The sequence below is a fragment of the Colletotrichum navitas genome (genome assembly GCF_030913465.1).
Source record: "Colletotrichum navitas strain CBS 125086 chromosome Unknown LY79scaffold_7, whole genome shotgun sequence".
Lineage (NCBI taxonomy): Eukaryota > Fungi > Ascomycota > Sordariomycetes > Glomerellales > Glomerellaceae > Colletotrichum > Colletotrichum navitas.
Genome location: NW_026850553.1, coordinates 358,107 through 376,425, shown reverse-complemented (window position 1 = coordinate 376,425; position 18,319 = coordinate 358,107). Strand labels below are relative to the sequence as shown.

The 18,319-nt window shown below is 52.7% G+C and overlaps 5 protein-coding genes across 5 annotated transcripts; 1 reads left to right on the top strand and 4 right to left on the bottom strand.

The window, feature by feature from the left end:
• The first annotated feature begins 643 nt into the window (after positions 1-643).
• On the top strand, positions 644-1,074 carry LY79DRAFT_352958 (uncharacterized protein). The gene has a single exon (XM_060552657.1). The coding sequence runs from the start codon at positions 739-741 to the stop codon at positions 1,030-1,032; it is 294 nt and encodes a 97-aa protein (XP_060418447.1). The 5' UTR covers positions 644-738; the 3' UTR covers positions 1,033-1,074.
• Positions 1,075-7,269: 6,195 nt separating this feature from the next.
• LY79DRAFT_507331 (sodium/hydrogen exchanger family protein) lies at positions 7,270-9,197 on the bottom strand (the record flags this gene model as incomplete). Its single annotated transcript, XM_060553820.1, has 3 exons — positions 7,270-7,734; positions 7,787-8,949; positions 9,080-9,197. 3 exons carry the CDS (start codon positions 9,195-9,197, stop codon positions 7,270-7,272), a joined length of 1,746 nt encoding a protein of 581 aa, XP_060418446.1.
• Positions 9,198-10,320: 1,123 nt separating this feature from the next.
• Positions 10,321-10,978, bottom strand: LY79DRAFT_352720 (uncharacterized protein). The gene has a single exon (XM_060552655.1). It carries the CDS (start codon positions 10,875-10,877, stop codon positions 10,461-10,463), a length of 417 nt encoding a protein of 138 aa, XP_060418445.1. The 5' UTR covers positions 10,878-10,978; the 3' UTR covers positions 10,321-10,460.
• Positions 10,979-11,791: 813 nt separating this feature from the next.
• LY79DRAFT_352785 (uncharacterized protein) lies at positions 11,792-13,254 on the bottom strand. The gene is made up of 3 exons (XM_060552656.1): positions 12,654-13,254; positions 12,046-12,227; positions 11,792-11,805 (listed from the first exon to the last, which is right to left on the bottom strand). Exons 1-2 carry the CDS (start codon positions 13,021-13,023, stop codon positions 12,187-12,189), a joined length of 411 nt encoding a protein of 136 aa, XP_060418444.1. The 5' UTR covers positions 13,024-13,254; the 3' UTR covers positions 11,792-11,805; positions 12,046-12,186.
• A 692-nt stretch (positions 13,255-13,946) lies between these two features.
• LY79DRAFT_507575 (uncharacterized protein) lies at positions 13,947-15,307 on the bottom strand (the record flags this gene model as incomplete). The annotated part of the gene is made up of 2 exons (XM_060553842.1): positions 13,947-15,003; positions 15,054-15,307. 2 exons carry the CDS (start codon positions 15,305-15,307, stop codon positions 13,947-13,949), a joined length of 1,311 nt encoding a protein of 436 aa, XP_060418443.1.
• Between the last annotated feature and the right edge of the window lie 3,012 nt (positions 15,308-18,319).

Below are 18,319 nucleotides of genomic sequence, written 5' to 3'. Positions count from 1 at the left end.
GGGCCTGTCTGGGCAGCGCGGATACACGGTACAACAGGGTTTGCTGACGAGCGGCCGTCGGGGCAATTGGGCAGTGAGGGAGGTTGAGAGTCGTAGCTACAAGGCCCTTGCAAATCTTTCTGTCCGTACAGTGCGGAGCGGAGCTTGGTGCGTAACAGGTGGGGTCCTAATAGTACATGGTAGTGCCGGGGAACGCAAATGTCTCTTGGTTTTCTTGTAACACACGCAGAGTTCAAAGCACAGAGTACTCGTTGTTCCTTTCGGTGTGTTTTCCTTTTCTTGTTTTCTTTCACTTTGTTCTTTTCGTTCTTGGTGCTGTTATTTTTGTTGGTATTGGAGGAGAAGGAGAAGGAGAAGGAGAAGGAGAAGGAGGAGGAGGAGGAGGAGGAGGAGGAGGAGGAGGAGGAGGGGAAGGAAGATGTTGTTTTTCCCCCCCTCGGCTTCTTCGTCGGGGGTTTATTTTTGTTTTTGTTTTTTTATTTTCTCTTTCTCCCCCCCTTCCTTTTTTTTTTCTCGGTCTGGGAGGGGAGTGACAATATCGGGTTAGGACGTGTTGGATTAGGATGAGCGGAGGGAGAATAACGTAAAATAAAACAAAGCCCTTGGCGGGAATTGTATGTCGAAATTCCGGGGCCTGAGTACCTAGGGTACCGGTAGACGTGGTGAGCGTGTACGTGCGGTGCGCTGCGGGCAGCACCGTTCTACCCAGTCGAGTCGAGTCGAGGCGAGGCGGTAACAATGTCTCAAAAGCGGCCAGTCCCTTGGAAAGCGGTGACTCGAAATTGGGCTGGGCAACTAAACAGGGGATATGTGAGGGCGATGCAAACCGGGACAGATGAAGCCAATCAATCTAGCCGACGTCCCATCGTTCCAGCTTTTGCGTCCAGACCGACTGAGGCGTGGCGATCGTTGAGAGGAAAGGCAAGCAAGGCAGCCAACTTCGAAGAGAAGGGGGACGGACGGACAGACGGGTGGTCGAGTATTGATGATAAGAGACGATGGCGGTTGACGACCGCTGTTGTGTCACCCTGACGAACGGACGCGCTTTTACTCCCACCCCCGGTAACCGGAGGCTGGGTAGAATTTCCGAGGCAGCAAGCCTCACTAGTTAATTACCTACAGTGTGTGTTTTCTACAGAGAATGATGTCGGGAGGCGAGCACCGAGCCGCAGAGAGCGGTGGCGGCGGTACTTCATCATACAATAGAGAGACCAGGCACAGACGTACCGTATCCTCTCTGCAGATTCGCCTACCGCTAATTCTCAGGCTAACGGCAAGGAGTATCGCGGCCACCAAATAGGGGTTGGCGTGCTGGCAGAAACAGGGATCTGGTGGTGGCAAAAGCAGGGGTTAGTCATGTACATTAGCAGCAAGTTAGGTAGCAAGGGCTAGTAAAAAACCTTATAAGTGGCATTAGATTTCCTCCCTCTCTTCCTCCTACCTACCTACAGCTCTAGATTTCCTATAGCCTTATTAAACTATTTCTAATAGGTTACTAGATGTCTTTAGCTAGAGATATATACTCTTTACTGTTGTTATTTATATTAACGTTAAGTATCTCTTCTTAGGTTATTTTCTTCTTAATGTAGGCGTTATAATTAAAGTTATCTTAACTATCCTATAATATCTTCTTATTTAGTATATCCTTAATCTAAATCTTGTTAATGTTACTTTTATCTAGGTTACTACTAATCCTATACTAAAGAAAAGATTACTAGACTATCTTGCCTCTTTTAGCTAGGTAATAGGTTACTGTTGTAATAGTATAGGTAACTATAATATATTTTATTAATATAGACTACTTAATAGGTATAGGTTAAATAGGTAGGCTAAGCTAACTAGTAGTAGCTTACTTTATTTACTATATATACTTATTAGTTACCTTAAATAACTACTACTTAAAGGGCTTATTAATAGTAGTATCTAGAGGTTAAAGAAGAGAGGTTATACCTAGTAGTATAAGGCTAGGCGTTATATAGTTAAATTAAAGTTATAATAGTATAGTAGGCGTCTTATAAAAGGTAGTAATATCTATAACTAAGAGGTATTCTTGCTTTACTATAAAGGGAAAAAATTCTTCTGTTAGCTACTACCTAAGAAAATATTTATTATTATAAGCTATATTATTATATTTAACTATTACCTCTTTACTATATAAGTTACCTTTATATACCTCTAGTTAGCTACTAAGGCTAGTAGGCTTACTATAAAAAATAAGCTTTAGTAGTAGCTATTAGACCTTATTAGTAAAGATATAGAGGATAAGAGTAGCTTACTGCTTACTTTAGCTACTGTAGTTACTTTTACTAGCTACTGTATAGGACCCCTTGGCTGCCTATGTAGATCTATTAAGGTATTTAAAAGGTATAGGGGTCTTATTAAAGTTAATAATATAGTTAGGTAAAAAACAGAGGCTACTAATAGGCAGCTGCTGCTAGGCTAGTAATAGCTAGCTAATATATTAGTTAAAGTAGAGGAAGCTAGTAATAACTATAAGGTATTTAGTAGGCAGCTTTAAGGCTTACTTTATAAGCTAGTAGTGTAAAATACTCTATTATATAAAGAAGCTACTAAACTAGCTAGTAGAGAATTAGAAGAGGGAGGTGTACATAGGAAGGTTACTAGTAATAATAGTGTTAGGATAGTTAGTAGTAAAAAGGGCTTAGGCCTCTTACTTAAACTATCTAGTAGTAATAACCTTATTATAGGCTTATTATTACTAGAAGTGCCTATAAAGATTAGCTTCTATTTCTAGCTACTATAGTTAATAGTGTACTACTAGGCTAATAATAGTATCTTAGTGCTTATACTAATATACTATTATTGTACAAGGTATCTTAAAGTAGTTAGTAGCCTCTTTAAATAATAAGTAATAAAGCCTATTAGTAAGGTTAAGAGGAGTATTACTAGCCTATTAATAGGTATAAGAAGGATTAGATAGGTAATAGTAGTACTTAAGGTATATTAGTACCTTAACTTGCTTTTAGTTACTATATAACCTTTTAACCTACTAGACTAATGTAGTTACTGTATATTATTGCTTTATAATAGGCGTAGGGGTTTTACCTATTTTCTTATGTAATAGTAGTGTATTTAGGTTAACTTTGCCTAGTGGTAGGCGGTTAGGCATTATAAATATTATGGTAGGTGGGTTAGTAGGTAGGTTAGTAGGTAGGTTAGTGGGTAGGTTGGTGGGCAAGTGGGTTAGAAAGTTATAGACGGCTGGCTGGCCTGTAGGTAGGTGGGTGGGAGGGTTTGACCTTGACCGCTTTCCTAAATAGGCTTAGCTAATTGGCAGCCAGTGATACTCCTTGCCGTTAGCCTGAGAATTAGCGGTAGGCGAATCTGCAGAGAGGATACGGTAGTAGAAACGACAAAAAAAGAACGACTGATGGTGAAATGGGACAAATGTGGATCGATGTTTGTGTGTGTGTGTGTGTGTGTGTGTGTGTGTGTGTGTGTGTGTGTGTGTGTGTGTGTGAGGCCTTGTTTCTGTGTGTCCGAGTTGCAGTAGTCAAAGGTACTTCGGGTCGTTGGAACCAAGCTTAGGAACTGCGGCACGTACGTACGGTCTTGGCTCTTTGGAGTTTGGATCGATGGATGGGTGGACGAGATACCTAGACCTGACGCAATCTGAGGCAAAGCGGTATGCTCCGGATACTGCAGGAGGCATTCCGTTCAATCAATCTCCAAACCGAACGAGAGGAGTGGACGACAACGAGGCCGGTCTGAGGCTTGTTCGCCGTCTACACCACCTAGCCAGGGTCGTCGTCCCGTTAGTTCCCTCGACATGGACGTGGAGAGGGTCATGTATCCCTGCCTTACCCTGAGTTGAAGTCATAACTGGCGTTGTGGCGTCAGATGTCCAGTGCTCAAGCTTCCCTTTTGGGCATGATACTCAGCAAGGTAGACGCACCTTGAGCACGCTAGACTTATCGACTCTGACTGGCGTGATGGAAGCTGGAACTGACTGACGCCCTGTGCTCCTCCCGCGCTTGCAGCCGTGGGTCACGTTTGCTAGTCGAGAGTCCATGCCCTCGAGGCGGCGTCAATCCGCCTACACTAACACCTGCCCACACTAACAGGCGGATGAATGTATGCGTGTTTCTGTTTCTCTGCCTTCTGCGTTGAATTTGGATACCGGCGCTCAAAATCGGTCAGTGCCGCCGGCATCCACCCTCCGCGCGAGAGCAGGTACGGTGTGTACGAATAGTAGGTATACACTACATTACATAGGTACCTACGACCTTCGGAGGGACCGCCTTGGACACGTACAATGTACATCGTATTCGTCTTCAGGAATGCATACTTACCTATCTATCTACTTAGGTAGGTAGGTAGGTAAGTAAGCAGGTACCTGGATACCTGCCTTTGGCCAGATCAGGGGACTTTTGACAGGATAGGTAGCAAAATCTCACTTCTTGTTCATGTCTTTTTTTTTTCTTTTTCTTTACTTCCTTTCTCGTTCTGCCTCTCCCACCCCTGCCTTGTGCTACTCGGCCTTTTCCTACATTACACGTACACTACGTGCCTTCTGCCTGCATTTGCTTCTGCAAAGATCCACCGCCCGAGTGGATAGAAAATAACAGAGTGCAATTACTGGAAAGGCATGTTGAGATTACAGGTATCCGCCGGCAAGGCACCGTACCTATTGGCTTGCCGCTCACGGGACGAAAGGGTACGTACCGCGCGCGAGTGGCACCGTACGTCGGCGACGGAACGCTCACGCGAAAGCACAGTGTGGCACCTGCGCCACGCGCTGCTAAGATGGTCCACCCGGTGCGCTCGCTTAATTCAACTTGAGCCACTCAAAAAACTCTGGCCAATAGGAGCCGTGCACAGTGTGAGGACTTTGCCCCGCCTCCCCCCCAGAGTCCAGAGTAATAATAGCCAAATCAAGACATTTCTCACTCACAACCCACATCGTCCATCCCTTCGTTGCCGCTGCCACTGCTGCTGCTAGATGTCGACGACTGACCGATAAGCAGGCAGGCAGGCGAAAAAGGTCCACACCAATCACACTCGACTTGTACCACACACATACACACACCAGCAGGGCACCGAAACTAAAACACGCGTCCAGTGGCCTCTCTCGGATACGGAGACCTGATTAATTGTGGTAATCGCCCTGCGAGATGATGCCCTCTGTCTATCTTTATTTGTTTCTCTCTCGGCGCCCTAGGTCCGCACCAGTCCTACTTCGCTAGCCTCGAACCCACTTCAGCCCAGAGAGCACCACGCATTCCTCGGATCGCCTCCCCTCATTCCACTGTTTCCCATGTCAGTAGCCTAGGCCCCAAGGGGGCCCTAAGTTCCTTTGACCCTGTTGGCTCAGTCAGTCAAGGATGCAACCCAGTGATGCAGACTTGCAGTGGCTGTCACTGCAACTCTCCCTGCCCCCTCTTCAACAACTAACGTCAGTCCTCCTCATCTTGCAGCTTTCAGCTTGATGCTAAGGCAGAGCCTCCTTGGCCTCCTCTCAAGTCCGGATACCATAATCTCAATCTTGTTCCTACGCGCTCTCGCCGACTGGCCCCCTCACCTTCTCCACCAGTACGCGTCTGGCCAAGCCTCGTGACACGCAACGGACGGCAACTCCTGGGAGACTCCCTTCTTGTTTGCCGCAATGCCAACACTTGTTTGGCACCGTGGCGAGACAAATGTCTGCTCGCCCGCCCATGGGACGGGAACGACAGGATTTGGCCCCTTCTATTCTTTAGGGTTCGAGCTGCGCCGAATTAACCCGGTGCCGCGGGAAACTAACTCTCCCACGGGCTCATGTCATCGACCTTAACTTGCGCGCCGGCTCGTCTTAGGCATCAGCGCTTACACAGATGCTACACTATGGCCAAACATGCGCCGACCGCCATGCCTTTTCCCCAAAGGTTACGTCCTAGGCTCCTTCCCGGTCAACCTAACGTATCAACTTTGAGGCCGAGCGGCACTTTGGCACACCAATTGATTGCCTTTGCTATGCAGCAATCCCGCCCGCCTCCCTCAACAACAGATGATGCAACCTTGCGGCGTCTCCTGAACTCAACTTCGGCCGGTCCCTTCCAGCCCAGGAAATCATCGGCCGTCCAGAAAACCGACCGACGTTTCTTTGTCCATCCAAGACAATCTCCTCAACGTACCTCCGGCCGGGAGACGCCCCTTGTCTATTGGGCCGCCTGTTATCTATCCATCGTTTCTTTTGAAGTTTATATGCAAGACAACGAATATCTGCAACATAAGCCATTGCAACTGCTACCCTACACTAGACGTAAGCCATCCTGGCCACCGTTGCCCACACTTGCAGACACGACGCAAGACCCGGCGAAAGGCGGGTTGACAAGCTGTAAGCCCGCAGCACTGCTTGCATCCGATGTCAAATCGCCGGCCCTCTGATAGGCTGCCGCTCCTCCCAGCTTCAGGAACGGGGGACCTAGGTAGTGGTGGATGCAACCCTTGCCACAGACGGTTGTCCAAATCTGCGCCAACAGCATCACTACTATCTCCCAGCTGAGCAATTCAACAAGCCGATCAACTCCCCTCTCGCCGCGTCGAGGGTCTCGCCTAGCCCGGCTTCAAGCCCGGTTGCTGTCTGAGCGGGTTGACCACCAGCTTTGCCAGCCTCCTAGGATATCGCAGGATGCAATGCAGCACACACTCTTCAGCCCCGACGTCGCTCCGAAGCTCGCGCAAACGCCTCGACACCATAACCTACATTAGCCTTTGCAGGCGCGTGTCACCCACTTTGTCCGTTCGGGTACGCCATAGACCGGAGACTGCGCACTAAAAACGGGGGTTGCACAAACCATCCTTATGTAAATCCTGACGCCATCTCAGGGGGGCTTGCATAAAGCTGTTTATCCATCTGACCTTGATCGAAACGCCCTAGGCTCGTCACCTGGGCTCTCGAGGCGGCGGTAACCTAGTCTGTAACCTTCGACCAAGAACACTCACCGACGAGCGGCATCCCGTTATTACTAGACGGTTCCCTGTGGAAACCTGACACGGTGCTCATCACATTCACTCGTCAAGGTGGCCGCGAATCAGCATCGAATGGCGAGTTATTCAACGAAGCCTCTAATTATTTCGGCTATCCTATCATTTTGTGGACAGTGTCCACACTATATACCTCACCAGGGTTGCAAGTGCAGACGACTTGCACGCACGGCGTTGCTCTACAGTTAGTCACCATGTCATTCTCTCGGTTCTGCCACCCGCGCCGTGGGTGTCTAACACTCAGGTCGAAATGCTTTTGCAGAATTACTTCTGCTTCAGTAATCACCGAGGTGTGCGTGTCTCATCTGGAAACCGGATTGTGCGGTTCGGGAGCTCTGGTGGCACTGGCGCCTCGTGTTGGCCAGCCGCCTTTGTCTGAGTACCATCTCCGTCCTCGGGGCCCAAACGTTGTTCCGGTTGGCCGGGCCGCCCTAGCTCAGGGGCAGACGCGCCTGGTCCTTCTGCATCCGCCGTATTCTGGGGGATAATTGAACCGCCGATTCTATAGATCGGCCGGCTTCTCTCGTTCCCCGACGGTGACTGAGCCCGAGACTCGGCATCATAGGCTCTCTGCCCCTCGAGCCCAAGCGATCTCGACCGGCCGAACGGAAAGACGACCCTACCCCGGATCCGGAACGGCTGAGTGTTGTCTTCGCCAGCACCGCTCATGAAGGATACGCCCCTGGACAGCGTGCGAGGCGCGTAGTAGCCGAGCTTGCCAAGTGGAATGCTCAGGCCGTGAACCACCTAAACGAACGATTATTTCGGGCCTCGATTTGTTACGTTGTGCGAGACTTACTATACTGCAGACAGCAAGAAACCAGACAATGACCCGGACGGCATCCGCCATGTGAGCAACATCTGCGCGGGCCTCATCGCCCTCGTTTAGCGCGTCTAAAAACTCGACGGTCACGTAAAGATAAAAGATGGCTGATACTCCAATGGGACCAAAAAAGCCCACAAAGATTGCCTGCTTTGCCTGCTCGATCTGGGGTATCCAGCGGTGTATCGCGAATACGAACGGCAAGCGCCGAAGTAGCAGCACCAGTATTCCCAATGCAATGAGGCGGTATATCGGGATCACGTCGTTGTGGGCAAACTCGTTCCATGGAATGACGGCGCCGTACCAGATGAAGATGGTTACGTTTAGCAACATGTCGATGGTGGGCTGAAAGGAGTCATCCTCCGTCTCCGAACGGAACCAGTCGTCCCACGTGAAGGCATTCCCGGCGATGAAACATGCCAGGACATCGTCGCTACCAATCATCCCGCATGTCCCGACAATAAAGAGCGCCAGGGCAATGGCGAAAACCAGGAAGCTTTCCCGGTCGACGTACTTGTGGCTCTCGGCCCACCACAGCAATGTCTTGGCCAACCAGCCCACAACGGCGCCATAAATGACGCTGAGGATGATGGTGTAACCCCATGTCTCGCCAAACCACAAACCCATGGCCAGACCCGCGCCGCCAGACACCTGATGGCCGCCGTCGCCGACATACTTGATCAGGTACAGCGCGAAGAACAGGAACGGATACCCGAGGCCGTCGTTGGCGCCCGACTCACTGATGATGAGGTTCTGCAGCTCCCTGGGGATGTTGTGGTCGGCGAAGCGTCCCTTGACGATGACGTTGGACAGCACCGGGTCGGTGGGCGTCACGCAGGCGCCAATGGCCAGGGCATGCAGAAACGGCAGGCGCGGCGTCAATGCCCAGACGAGGAGGCTCGTCGCGAGCCACATACAGGTCATGACAGGTCCCACGAGCAGGGCCATGGGCTTCCACTGCGTGCGGAGGTATCTGCTGGGTAATTGGACACCTGCGAGGACGAGCTGAACGCCGAGAACGAGGCGGGAAAAGGCGAGGGTGACGGCCTCGACATTGGCCGGGGTACCCGCGTAATCGAGCGGTCTGATGAGGTTTGCCGCCGAGGGGGAGAAGGCGACGCCCGCCAAGAGGGATATCACTGCGGAGGTGCGTCAGCCGCTTGTGCATTATTAGGGGCAGAGGAGACGGGAGGGCGGGGCTATCGGCACGTCACATTCGTTCTAGACCTCTCACCGTTGCGGGGGTTCCGGGAGCTCGCAAGCACTTACAGGCTTCGGACAGGTAGTACGTCTCTTTGCATAGGAACGACACCAACCCAAACAACGAGATCCAGCCGCCCAGCAGGCCGACCACGATGTTGAAATTTGTGAGCGCGAGGCTGGGCATTGCTGCAACTCTTGTCTTGCTTGGGGAAGAAGGGAAAGCAACTGTGACTTGCGACTCAAGCTTTTGCCAAGGGACCAGATCGGCCAAGGCTCTTCGCAGACCGTCTGTTTTTAAATCTATCAAGTCTCTGCGATCTCGATACGGGATGATCCAATGAATGGCTGCGGTTGCGACTCGCGCCGCCCCCACTGCCAAGTGTAGCTAAAGGTCGCTGATTTGTCGATCTCCTAGCCCGGAGCCGATGGTCAAACGGCTGATAACCAGTGGTTGATAACAAAATAGGATGGATTCCCTTTTCCCCCCTTCTGTCTATGGCAGTGGGGAGGGCCTGGGTAACAAACAGCGAAAAGTACGTGTTACTAAATCTCGTGGGAAATCACGGCGAAGAGTTAGAGTTAGAGTTAGGACGCCTGCGTAGCTAGACTACCATGGGAGAGCGTTGTGGCGGATGCGCTTTTTTTTTTTCTTTTCACATTGATAACGTTTTCGGATTTTGTCTCTGGGGGATACTCTTGGTCTTCTGGGGATCGTGTGACAAGAGATGGCGGTCTGCGAGTGATTTGACCGGAGCAAGGTGCGGCAGGAGGGAGCCGTCCAATCGAAGGCGACGGCAACGTTCCAGATCTGGCGTGTAGATGCGGGAAACGTGTGAATGTAGATGGCGGTTTTGGAGGCGGTGGTGGTGGTAAGGCAAGGGTCGGGGAAAGGGAGATCAATGTAAGGGAGGAAGCAGAAGAAGAAAAGAAGGAGAGGTCCAGAGGAAAGCGTGATGTGGTGGCGGGCTTACTTGCCTTAAGTAGGCTAGGCTAGCTTGGATAAGGTGAAAGAGGGGGCGGGAAAACAGAGAGGCGGGACGAACATCATCATCACCGCTGGTTTGGACGGGGGGACGTTGTCGATTCTGTATTTGTTTTTTTCGGTGTATCTTTTTGCTCCCCGTAAATCTTTGGCTGCACTCAATGGCTGATGGATGGATGGATACATAGGGTTAGGGTGACTTGGAATCAGCCGGGGCCCTCCCAATCCGCGGAGGCTGTGTGTGCGTGTATGTTCAGGGTGGCCGCGAGTGACGTTTATTCTTTCAAGTTCTGACTCGTGTGTGGTTTTGGGTCGACGGAGGTAGTGGGGCCGCCTATATGATCTGTCTGCCTAGTTGCCGGAGCCCCAAAATTGGACTGTTAAGCATATACTTTATTCAATAGCGCCCTCTCTTTCTCATGCTCCTCTAACGTAGGTATTTGGCAAGCGTCACTCTCAACCCAGTCATCCACGCCCGCCTGCGTGTTTTGTACACCGACAGACCTTGCCACGGTCATCGTAAGGGATAAGGGCCGTCACTTTGGGTTTCGACCCCCCCCCCCCAAGGCGTGGACAAGAAAGATAGAGAGAGAGAGAGAGTTTAGGATCCCGAGACGGACCTGGCCCCCACAGATAATGTAGCTCGGCGGAAGTGGAAACCTTTGTACAGCCGCCAGTAAGATAGACAACGCTCGAAAAGAAAAAGAAGAAGGACAAGAACAAACAAAGAAAGACTAGAGGGTCCCTACCAAGCAGGGGGGGGGAACAAAGGAAGCACCCGGTCAACGGGAGGCACACACACAACCCCACGAAACTGATAAAGAAGACCCAGCCTGTTTTGCCCTGTACCGGACAGGACAGGAAGAGAGTGGAGATGGGCATGCGGTGCTGGTTGACAGATTCCAGTGTTCTTTTCCTGCCATGAGCGAGGGCGAATTTGATGAGCTAGGGGATATCTCCATGGAAAGATTACATACAATCACAACCCCGAACAGAAGCTGAGACCAACCGACTGGAAATCGCAGAACAAGAGACTCATCCGCTTCAGCTCCCCCGTCGACCTTCCCCCGTGCTGCAGCAAGCAATGACCCGAGTCTTCCCGTCGAGTGGTTCATGGAAGAACAAAAATGACAACGATGCCCGAGAATTCAGAATGACTTTAACGAGAAGGGGATATAAGACGCAAAGCAATACAGCCACATCCATAACCGAAGAAACGGTTCAGCAAACGCTGGAAAACTGCCCGCCCCATCGATACAACAACCCTCGAGATGTGAACTCCTCCAAAGGCGATCAATCCACAGCATATGTCCACCACTTGTCCTTCCCCGCAAGGTATGTAGGTAGGTTTGTTCCTAATGATCCTCGTTTCCTTACTGCAGCTCGACAACGCAGTGTGTCCGATCTCCATCCGTCACCACTTCCTGCCTCTCGTCACATCTCGTCTACTTTTCCAAACACCAGCTCCGACATACAAGTGTCGCATAACGTCTATCAACGTCCTCGGTACCGTTCCTCAGGACTAGGGTCCGCGACCATCACTTCAGCTTCTTGCGCCCCTTGGCTGGCAACCCCAATCTCGCCCCAGCAACGGCGAGCTTGTCCGCTGCCACGTTGCCCGGGTCGTTGTTGTGTCCCTTGACCCAGTCAAAGTCAGTCGTCGCTCCCGCCGCGTCGCGCTTGGCAACCTCCTCTCGCACCGCCTGGATCAAGTCTTTGTTCTTGACCTCGCTGTTTGTCGACGTCTTCCATCCTAGCCTTTGCCAGTCCTTATACCAATCTCTCACGCACTTGATCGAGTACTTGCTGTCTGATAGGATCATCAGAGACTGCGTCAGTGGGCTCAACTGTAGGGCCCGTAGAATGGCGGTGAGTTCTGCGCGCTGGTTTGTTTGCAGTTTACCTTCGAGACGTTCAGAGACATTTCTGGCGCCGGTCGTGTTAGTTTCTTCTGTGCCTTGCTTGCGTGGGGGAAGGACGCAGGGGACAGAGGCTTGTGGAACTGTCATTTGAGGGGTCTGAACCATAGCGTCAAGGAAGGACAACGTACCTCGGGTCATTGGGTCCGAAGTAGACGCCTACGCCCGCTACGGAGCCCGGAGTACCGTTACCCAGACTGCTTCCGTCTGTGTAAACCTTGGGAGTGTCCTCGGTGGGAGTGTCCTTGGTGGGAGCGTCCTTGGTGGAAGTGTCATCTGACTCCACAGAGAGGTCGTCCGAATCGTCGTCTGACTTCTCGTCATTGGAAAACGTTTTCGTAGACGGCGGCACAGCGATCCCGTCCCTCTTGGCCGCCTTCTCCGCGTCGGCAATCGCCTGGTCGTCACCCCATTCACGGATGAAATCCAGCGCGTCCTCGTACGTGTCGAACTTCTTGTATTTGGGCCCCTTGGTCCCCGCGATCGCCATCGACGCCGTCCCCCAGTCCGAGAAGATACCCGTGAAAATGCCGCGAGCAACAGCGTAGAACCGCTGCGGCTTCTCCTCACCCTCTTCGCTGGGTATTTTCCTACCATCCACAAATGCCTGTGCGTCCTCTCGGGATAGGAAGGACTTGTCTACAGAAGCAGACGGTACATTCAGCCAAAGTGACTTGTGGTCAAGGCAGACAAGAGGAGGAAAAGTGTTCCGCCGGTGGACATGGGCTTCAAAACTCACATTGTGCTCCGCGAAAGCCGGCAGTCTGCTTTTGGCACTCGGCCCAGGTCAGGTAGATACCCGGACGCGCTCCAGTGCGCACGGCATAGTACTTTTGCAAGTCCTTGTCTGTCTTGCGCTTCTTCGCGCTCGACGTGCTCGAGGACGGTGCTCCTCTCTTGTTGGCCGGCATGGCGTAAAGGTCGTTGAGGATGGTGGGAAAAAGCTGGATTGTACGATCGCGGCCGTCCGGTCTGCCCTGCCAGTACGCGGCGGTTCGTCTTCTTATAAGTGTCGGAGGTGAGGGGAGGCGGCTTGCAGTAGAAGCTCGAGCTCGGGGGTTGAGGAGGTCAGCAGCTTTTGTCCAAAGAGCTTGAGCTTGCAAACGCATGCGTCAGAATCGTTGCAAAGCCACCTGGTAGGAGTCGCTAGGTGATAGAGGGAGTCAAAGGCTCATGTTGCAGCCGTTTACTAAAGGTTTGTCGTCGGAGGCTGCGGGTTCGGTGCCTGTTTCTCAGCGACTGCCTTTGTTCGCGGGCGCATGCCGAAACATGTAACGGGGGAAAAGAATGAAGGCTGCGGCAAGGGCCGGTGACGAGGGACCACTTCAATGGGGTGCGGTTCCTCTTTGCGGTGCCGCTCATTCCACATTGGATGGGGCGTGACCGATAAGATAAGGCGCCTGTCTGCCTCTCTGGCTTCCCCGCAGGCAGCACGACCACTCTGCCACTGCAGAGCTTTCCGACCCTAATTATTAGCGCGGCTTGCTCTGCTCGCCTTGTCACTAGCCCAACGTCTGTTCTTCGCCTTGTCCGATGTTTCGATTGTGGATGTGGGCACTACAGTATTCATGCAGAATCACCCCTTTGGTGTGCACGTGCTACCACAACCCTCGGCATACATGCTTTGGGAGTAATCTTGATTGTTTATTGCTAAGGATGCTGCTGCCTTTTCCACATAAGACAGCATGGGTATAATTTCTGCCACATCACCCGGCACCACCACGGCCGTAATGCCCTCGACACTTTCTCTCTCAATGCCAGATATCCGAATAGAGCTGAGAGGACTATCTAACCCCTCTGCTGGCCCTCTAAACCAACGCCTCAACCAACCTCTTTCGGCCAAACGCGTTATCAGACCGAGGTTGAGAAAGGGTTGGCATAGAGTTTTGGCGTAAAGGGCTATCGATACTAATGTACCGAGGCTGCCGTTAGCTTCCATCATTTCTGGCAACCCGCTACACAAAGACTGTTCTGGCCTAGGCTGATTCCCTGGCCATAAGCACCTAGGTATCGTCGTAAAGTCCCATGGGGACTAAGCATGGACTCTGTGATCAACCGGCGGCAAGGGTCCCACACAGTCGCTTGACTCCCACTCCCATGCCAACAAGCTCCAGTTGAGCTCGCGTCTCCAGAAGAGGCCGAGTCCCTCTCCGCCGCCACAGTTGGCCAGTTCGGGATGATCGTGGCCTCGGTCCTCTGAGCACATGCCCCCGGTAAGCGGCATCCGCTGCGCGAAGACGACTTTGCCCATTCGGGAATGCAGTATTCCCATCGAGCACTGGACGCAAGGCTCGTGGGTCAGGTACATTTCCATGCCGTGGCACAGGTAGCCGTCCGTATTGGGGTGCTCATCGTTATATACCGTGAGCTCATCTTCGACGAGTGGGAGGTCTTGAAACATGTCGTACTCGAGGATGGGAGGCGAGTGGGAGTGTCCGGCCGCCCGTCTCTCGTGTCGGACAAGCTTCTGTGCGACCATGCTGATAGCTCTGAGCGCGCAGTGAGCCATGGGGTTGCCGGTACCGCTGCGACTGGGTTCCTGGTGCCAGCGAGCATCTCCGGCGACTGCTACGAGCGTCGATTTGCCTCCCTCGCGCTGCACAATGACAGCGCCCATGGCCTCGCCGACACCCGCCTTCCTGGCCTGGAGAGCGACGCGGTGGGCCAACGTCATCCACAGGGACGTCTCGTCCTTGATGGTCTCTGTTGAACGGCTAACCATGCTAGGGTGTGGTCCCAAAGGATTGTTCTTCCGGTACACCGTGGGCCAGAACTGCGATGTCCACATGGCCGCCTGTATCTGGGAAGTGGGGGGCACCGCGGGGATTGGGATCTTGGTAAGGAAGAGATTCTCCCCCATGCCTTCAATGGCGGACAATTTGACAGTCAAGTCATGTCGGTCAAAGTCTTTCTCTTCGCCAAGCATGATGTAGATCCAGGTCGACTTTCCGGTGTGGACCTGGCGGCCCTCCGGAGAGTCGTTCATGAACTGCGTCTTGAGGTGAGCTGGGATATCGGCTGGCTTTGCGCATCGGCGTAAATGAGGCAGGTTGTTAGCCACGCCCTCAGGGAGCATCGAGCGGATCAAGCTGGGTCTAGGTTAGCACGCAGTTCGCAATCGTGTAGTCGTCAAACTTACTTGACGACATTGTTAGTGGACGTAGAGGGCGCTCGGGTGATCAAGGCCTGCACGATGGTATGGTCCTGTCGGATCTCAAGCGTCGTTTTCAAGGGGATCAAGACCCCTCGGCCCAGCTGCTGGGGGATAAGATTGTCGGTGAGGACATGGGGCTGGATAACATCGGGTCCAGTGTGCTCGCTCTTCTCAACGGACTGATCGTCAGGTCTCCCCAAGCCCTCTTTGGGATGCGTAGGGTGCTCAGTTGCCAGCATTATGATGACTGGGTTCGTACAACCCCTGGTTGAAGCTTCGAAGGTGGGTGGGTAAAAGAAACAGAGCTTGCACGTGTCAGTGGAGGGCCGCGGAGAAGAATACCATGCCTTATCGCCGTGAAGTGACTCACTGTGACAGAGAGACAAGTTTAGTCTGCCAGGTCTTCAGGCTCACAATAGCCAACAGGAGACAAGACGGCTTGTTGTGCCGGCGGAGCTTGCCTTCAACGATGTTTGGTTTCGAATGATGGCAAGGTTTGCCTGTCCTCTGCTTGAGGGGAGCAGCCGGTTATCTGTCTCGAATTGCGGCGACTCAGGTTGGAAACCGATCAGAGGTCAGCAAAAGATGAAATCTCGCCAACACGCGATGGATCTTATTGTGTTTTAGTGTCGTTGGACAAGATGAGTGCCGGAAGTAACGTGTACTTTGGAAGAACGGTCAAGAAACCAGACTGATGACCAGGACTGGGTACGGGAGATTCCACTCAAAGCAGGTCTCGGTGCAACTGGCCGTTGGTGTCAGTGACAACACGTCGTTCTTGCTTCGTGGATCCTTGGGCTTGGTCCGCGTCAACGTGCTTTCTCCTGGTGGCGCAGAAATCTAATAATTCGGCGTGGAGATGCCCGCAAGCGCAATCGCAAAGAAGCTGGAGAGGCCTTAGATAGCAGAATAGGTGCGATTGCCTGGTGTGCTCTTGGGATGAGTAGACGGTACCGTCCTCAAGTACCTACTAGAAAGGCTCTCCCTACCAAGAAGCCACTAAAAGCAGCCTGGCGATGATAACTGGCCGGGCAGGCAGGCACACCGGCAGGTAGGTGGTCCCGTATGATGATGTCGTCGGGGCAAAGCACAAGGATGGAAGGTACGCTCACCCTCGACACTTGCTCCCAGCTTTTTGCTGTGCACTTGCAACCACTTGCAACTCTGCCCTCCTTTGTTTCTGCCTCTCAGTCCTTTGGTTCTGGCCTTGGGCTACTTGGGCCAAGAACGACACTCGATCACTCTCTTTTCGAGACTGGTGATCCACAAGGCCTTGCTTGTTCTGTTCAGGAGTTGAGTTTGGGACTTGCTCAGAGATGCTTGCCAAGAAATCTGCTGACGCAGGTATAATTGGAACTGATGGCGGGCGGGTCTGGCAGTCTGGTAGGTCGAAGAGTCTCAGTCTTGGTCTCAGTGCTGATGTCGGTCTCAGCACCGGCCTCCCATCTATAGTTGGCTCTTTAGGGTGGACGAATGTAACCCAGGAGCTTGGAGATCAACGTCGTTGTGCCAGGTTCTGAAACGACAGGGCCCAGTTCGGAGCCAAACAAAGAAACAATGAAGAGCGGATGAGGTCCTATCGGATCAGTTGGCGTTGTTCCTCAGCGGACAGTGCATCTGAAGGCCAAGCGTTTCTGAAAGCGGTCCGAACTGTGGATATTGAACCGACGGGACGGGTGTGAAGCATCAGAAAATTTGATTGCTTTGACGATCCAGACTCTGGCCCAGGCACAAGCACGGAAGGTCCGTCCCTGCATCGAATCGAATCGCAGAGCAGAGCCGCCGGCGGGGCGCTCGGGGTGCTCCTGGCCGGCCTCGACAGGCTGCAGCGTGTCCTATCGATAGCGATATGCGCTGAAGCACCTCGGTACAGCCAGTCCGCGTCCGCCAGTGACCGCCCACCTCACTTTCCAGTCTGGAAATGGGAGGAGAGCAGAAAGTGGGCCGGTCTTTCCTCCCGCAGATGGAACTACGCCTGGGTGATTCTGCGGCCCTCGCCAGTATTTCTTTTCTTTCTGTTTTTGGAACCCACACGACTTTGCCGTGGAGACGGCGTATTTATTCGTAGTGCAGGTGAAGCTTGTCCTCCCCCAATTGAGAGAGGCGGGGATGGATGCTGACAAAAGAAAAAAACAACAACGCACTCACTGCTGGAGAAGGGGCCGGAGAGGGGGGAGACAGATGAGGAACGCGAGAGGCAACGAGGGAACCCAGCCCATCGAGATGGACAACCAAGACAGTCCTCATCTCACCAAAAATTCACTCGCCGAGCGTCACCTCGATGGTTGGAGACAGGGCTTTGGCGTCTGCACATTCCTGATCTTGGTTGGGCTTCTGTCCTTCAACAACAGCTTGCTTCCAAACCTTGAGGCTCGCTTGGCCGTTCGCGGCTGTCTCACGACATATCGCAAAGAGTTAAGGATGCAGTGTTTCATTGGCCGCCCACTGTTGATGGCAGAAACACTGACAAAGTCTTGCAGCCCATATCAGACACTCTTTCTCCGAACATACCGCGGCTTATAAATCATCAAACAGCAACTTTGACCCCACGTGTGGAAGCCCCATCAACCACTGTTCAATCTCCGATGGCGGCACGCCATACTACTCGGCCCCCACCGGCCGCGACGATACAACGACCTGGGACTGCAAGTCATACACGTCGCTAAACGCTCTTACCTACCCTCCACCACACCACGCCGGACATCGGCCGTATCCCCCCTTGGCCCCCAGATGACCTCTAGCGTTTGCAGATCCACCAGATGCTCTCTGCCTGTGATCTTGGCGCTGTCGCTGTCACTATCACTGCGCCAGCGGTCCCCTAACTGTCACTGGAAGATTGAGGGCCGATCGTCAGTGTCCATCCAGCAAGCAACGGCAAACTCTGCCGTGGACCCCTCATGGTGCATGGAGGGCCAGCACCATTACTAGCACACCAGGTGCACTAGCACCTACGCAGTAATATGGAAGTTGAATAGGCCCTCATTCACTAGTCACGTCCAACTTTCGACACGAGGGGTGGGGACCAATTAGGCAGTGGAGTGGCGACGCGAGGGCGGCGGCGGCAACATCCAGCATGAGAAGCACAGCGCAGATGAGGGCCGCGCCGCCGGCGTTTGGAACATCAACTCAACTCCCCACATTCGTGGATTGGGGAGTTGGGAAAGCTCCGTTGTCTCTGCTGCACGCCTGCCTGCGTCCTGCAGTGTAACGCCATCCTCTTTCTCGAACGAGTCTCGCTCGAGTGGGGGTTC

What these genes read in the sequence shown, in the direction of transcription:
- LY79DRAFT_352958 (XM_060552657.1), top strand. Translation starts at nt 739, where the DNA reads ATGTCTCAAAAGCGGCCAGTCCCTTGGAAAGCGGTGACTCGAAATTGG.
- LY79DRAFT_352720 (XM_060552655.1), bottom strand. Translation starts at nt 10,877, where the DNA reads ATGCCCATCTCCACTCTCTTCCTGTCCTGTCCGGTACAGGGCAAAACA.
- LY79DRAFT_352785 (XM_060552656.1), bottom strand. Translation starts at nt 13,023, where the DNA reads ATGCGTTTGCAAGCTCAAGCTCTTTGGACAAAAGCTGCTGACCTCCTC. An exon ending in CGGCTTTCGCGGAGCACAAT is followed by an intron (nt 12,228 to 12,653) that starts GTGAGTTTTGAA and finishes AATGACGAGAAG; the next exon opens with TCAGACGACGATTCGGACGA.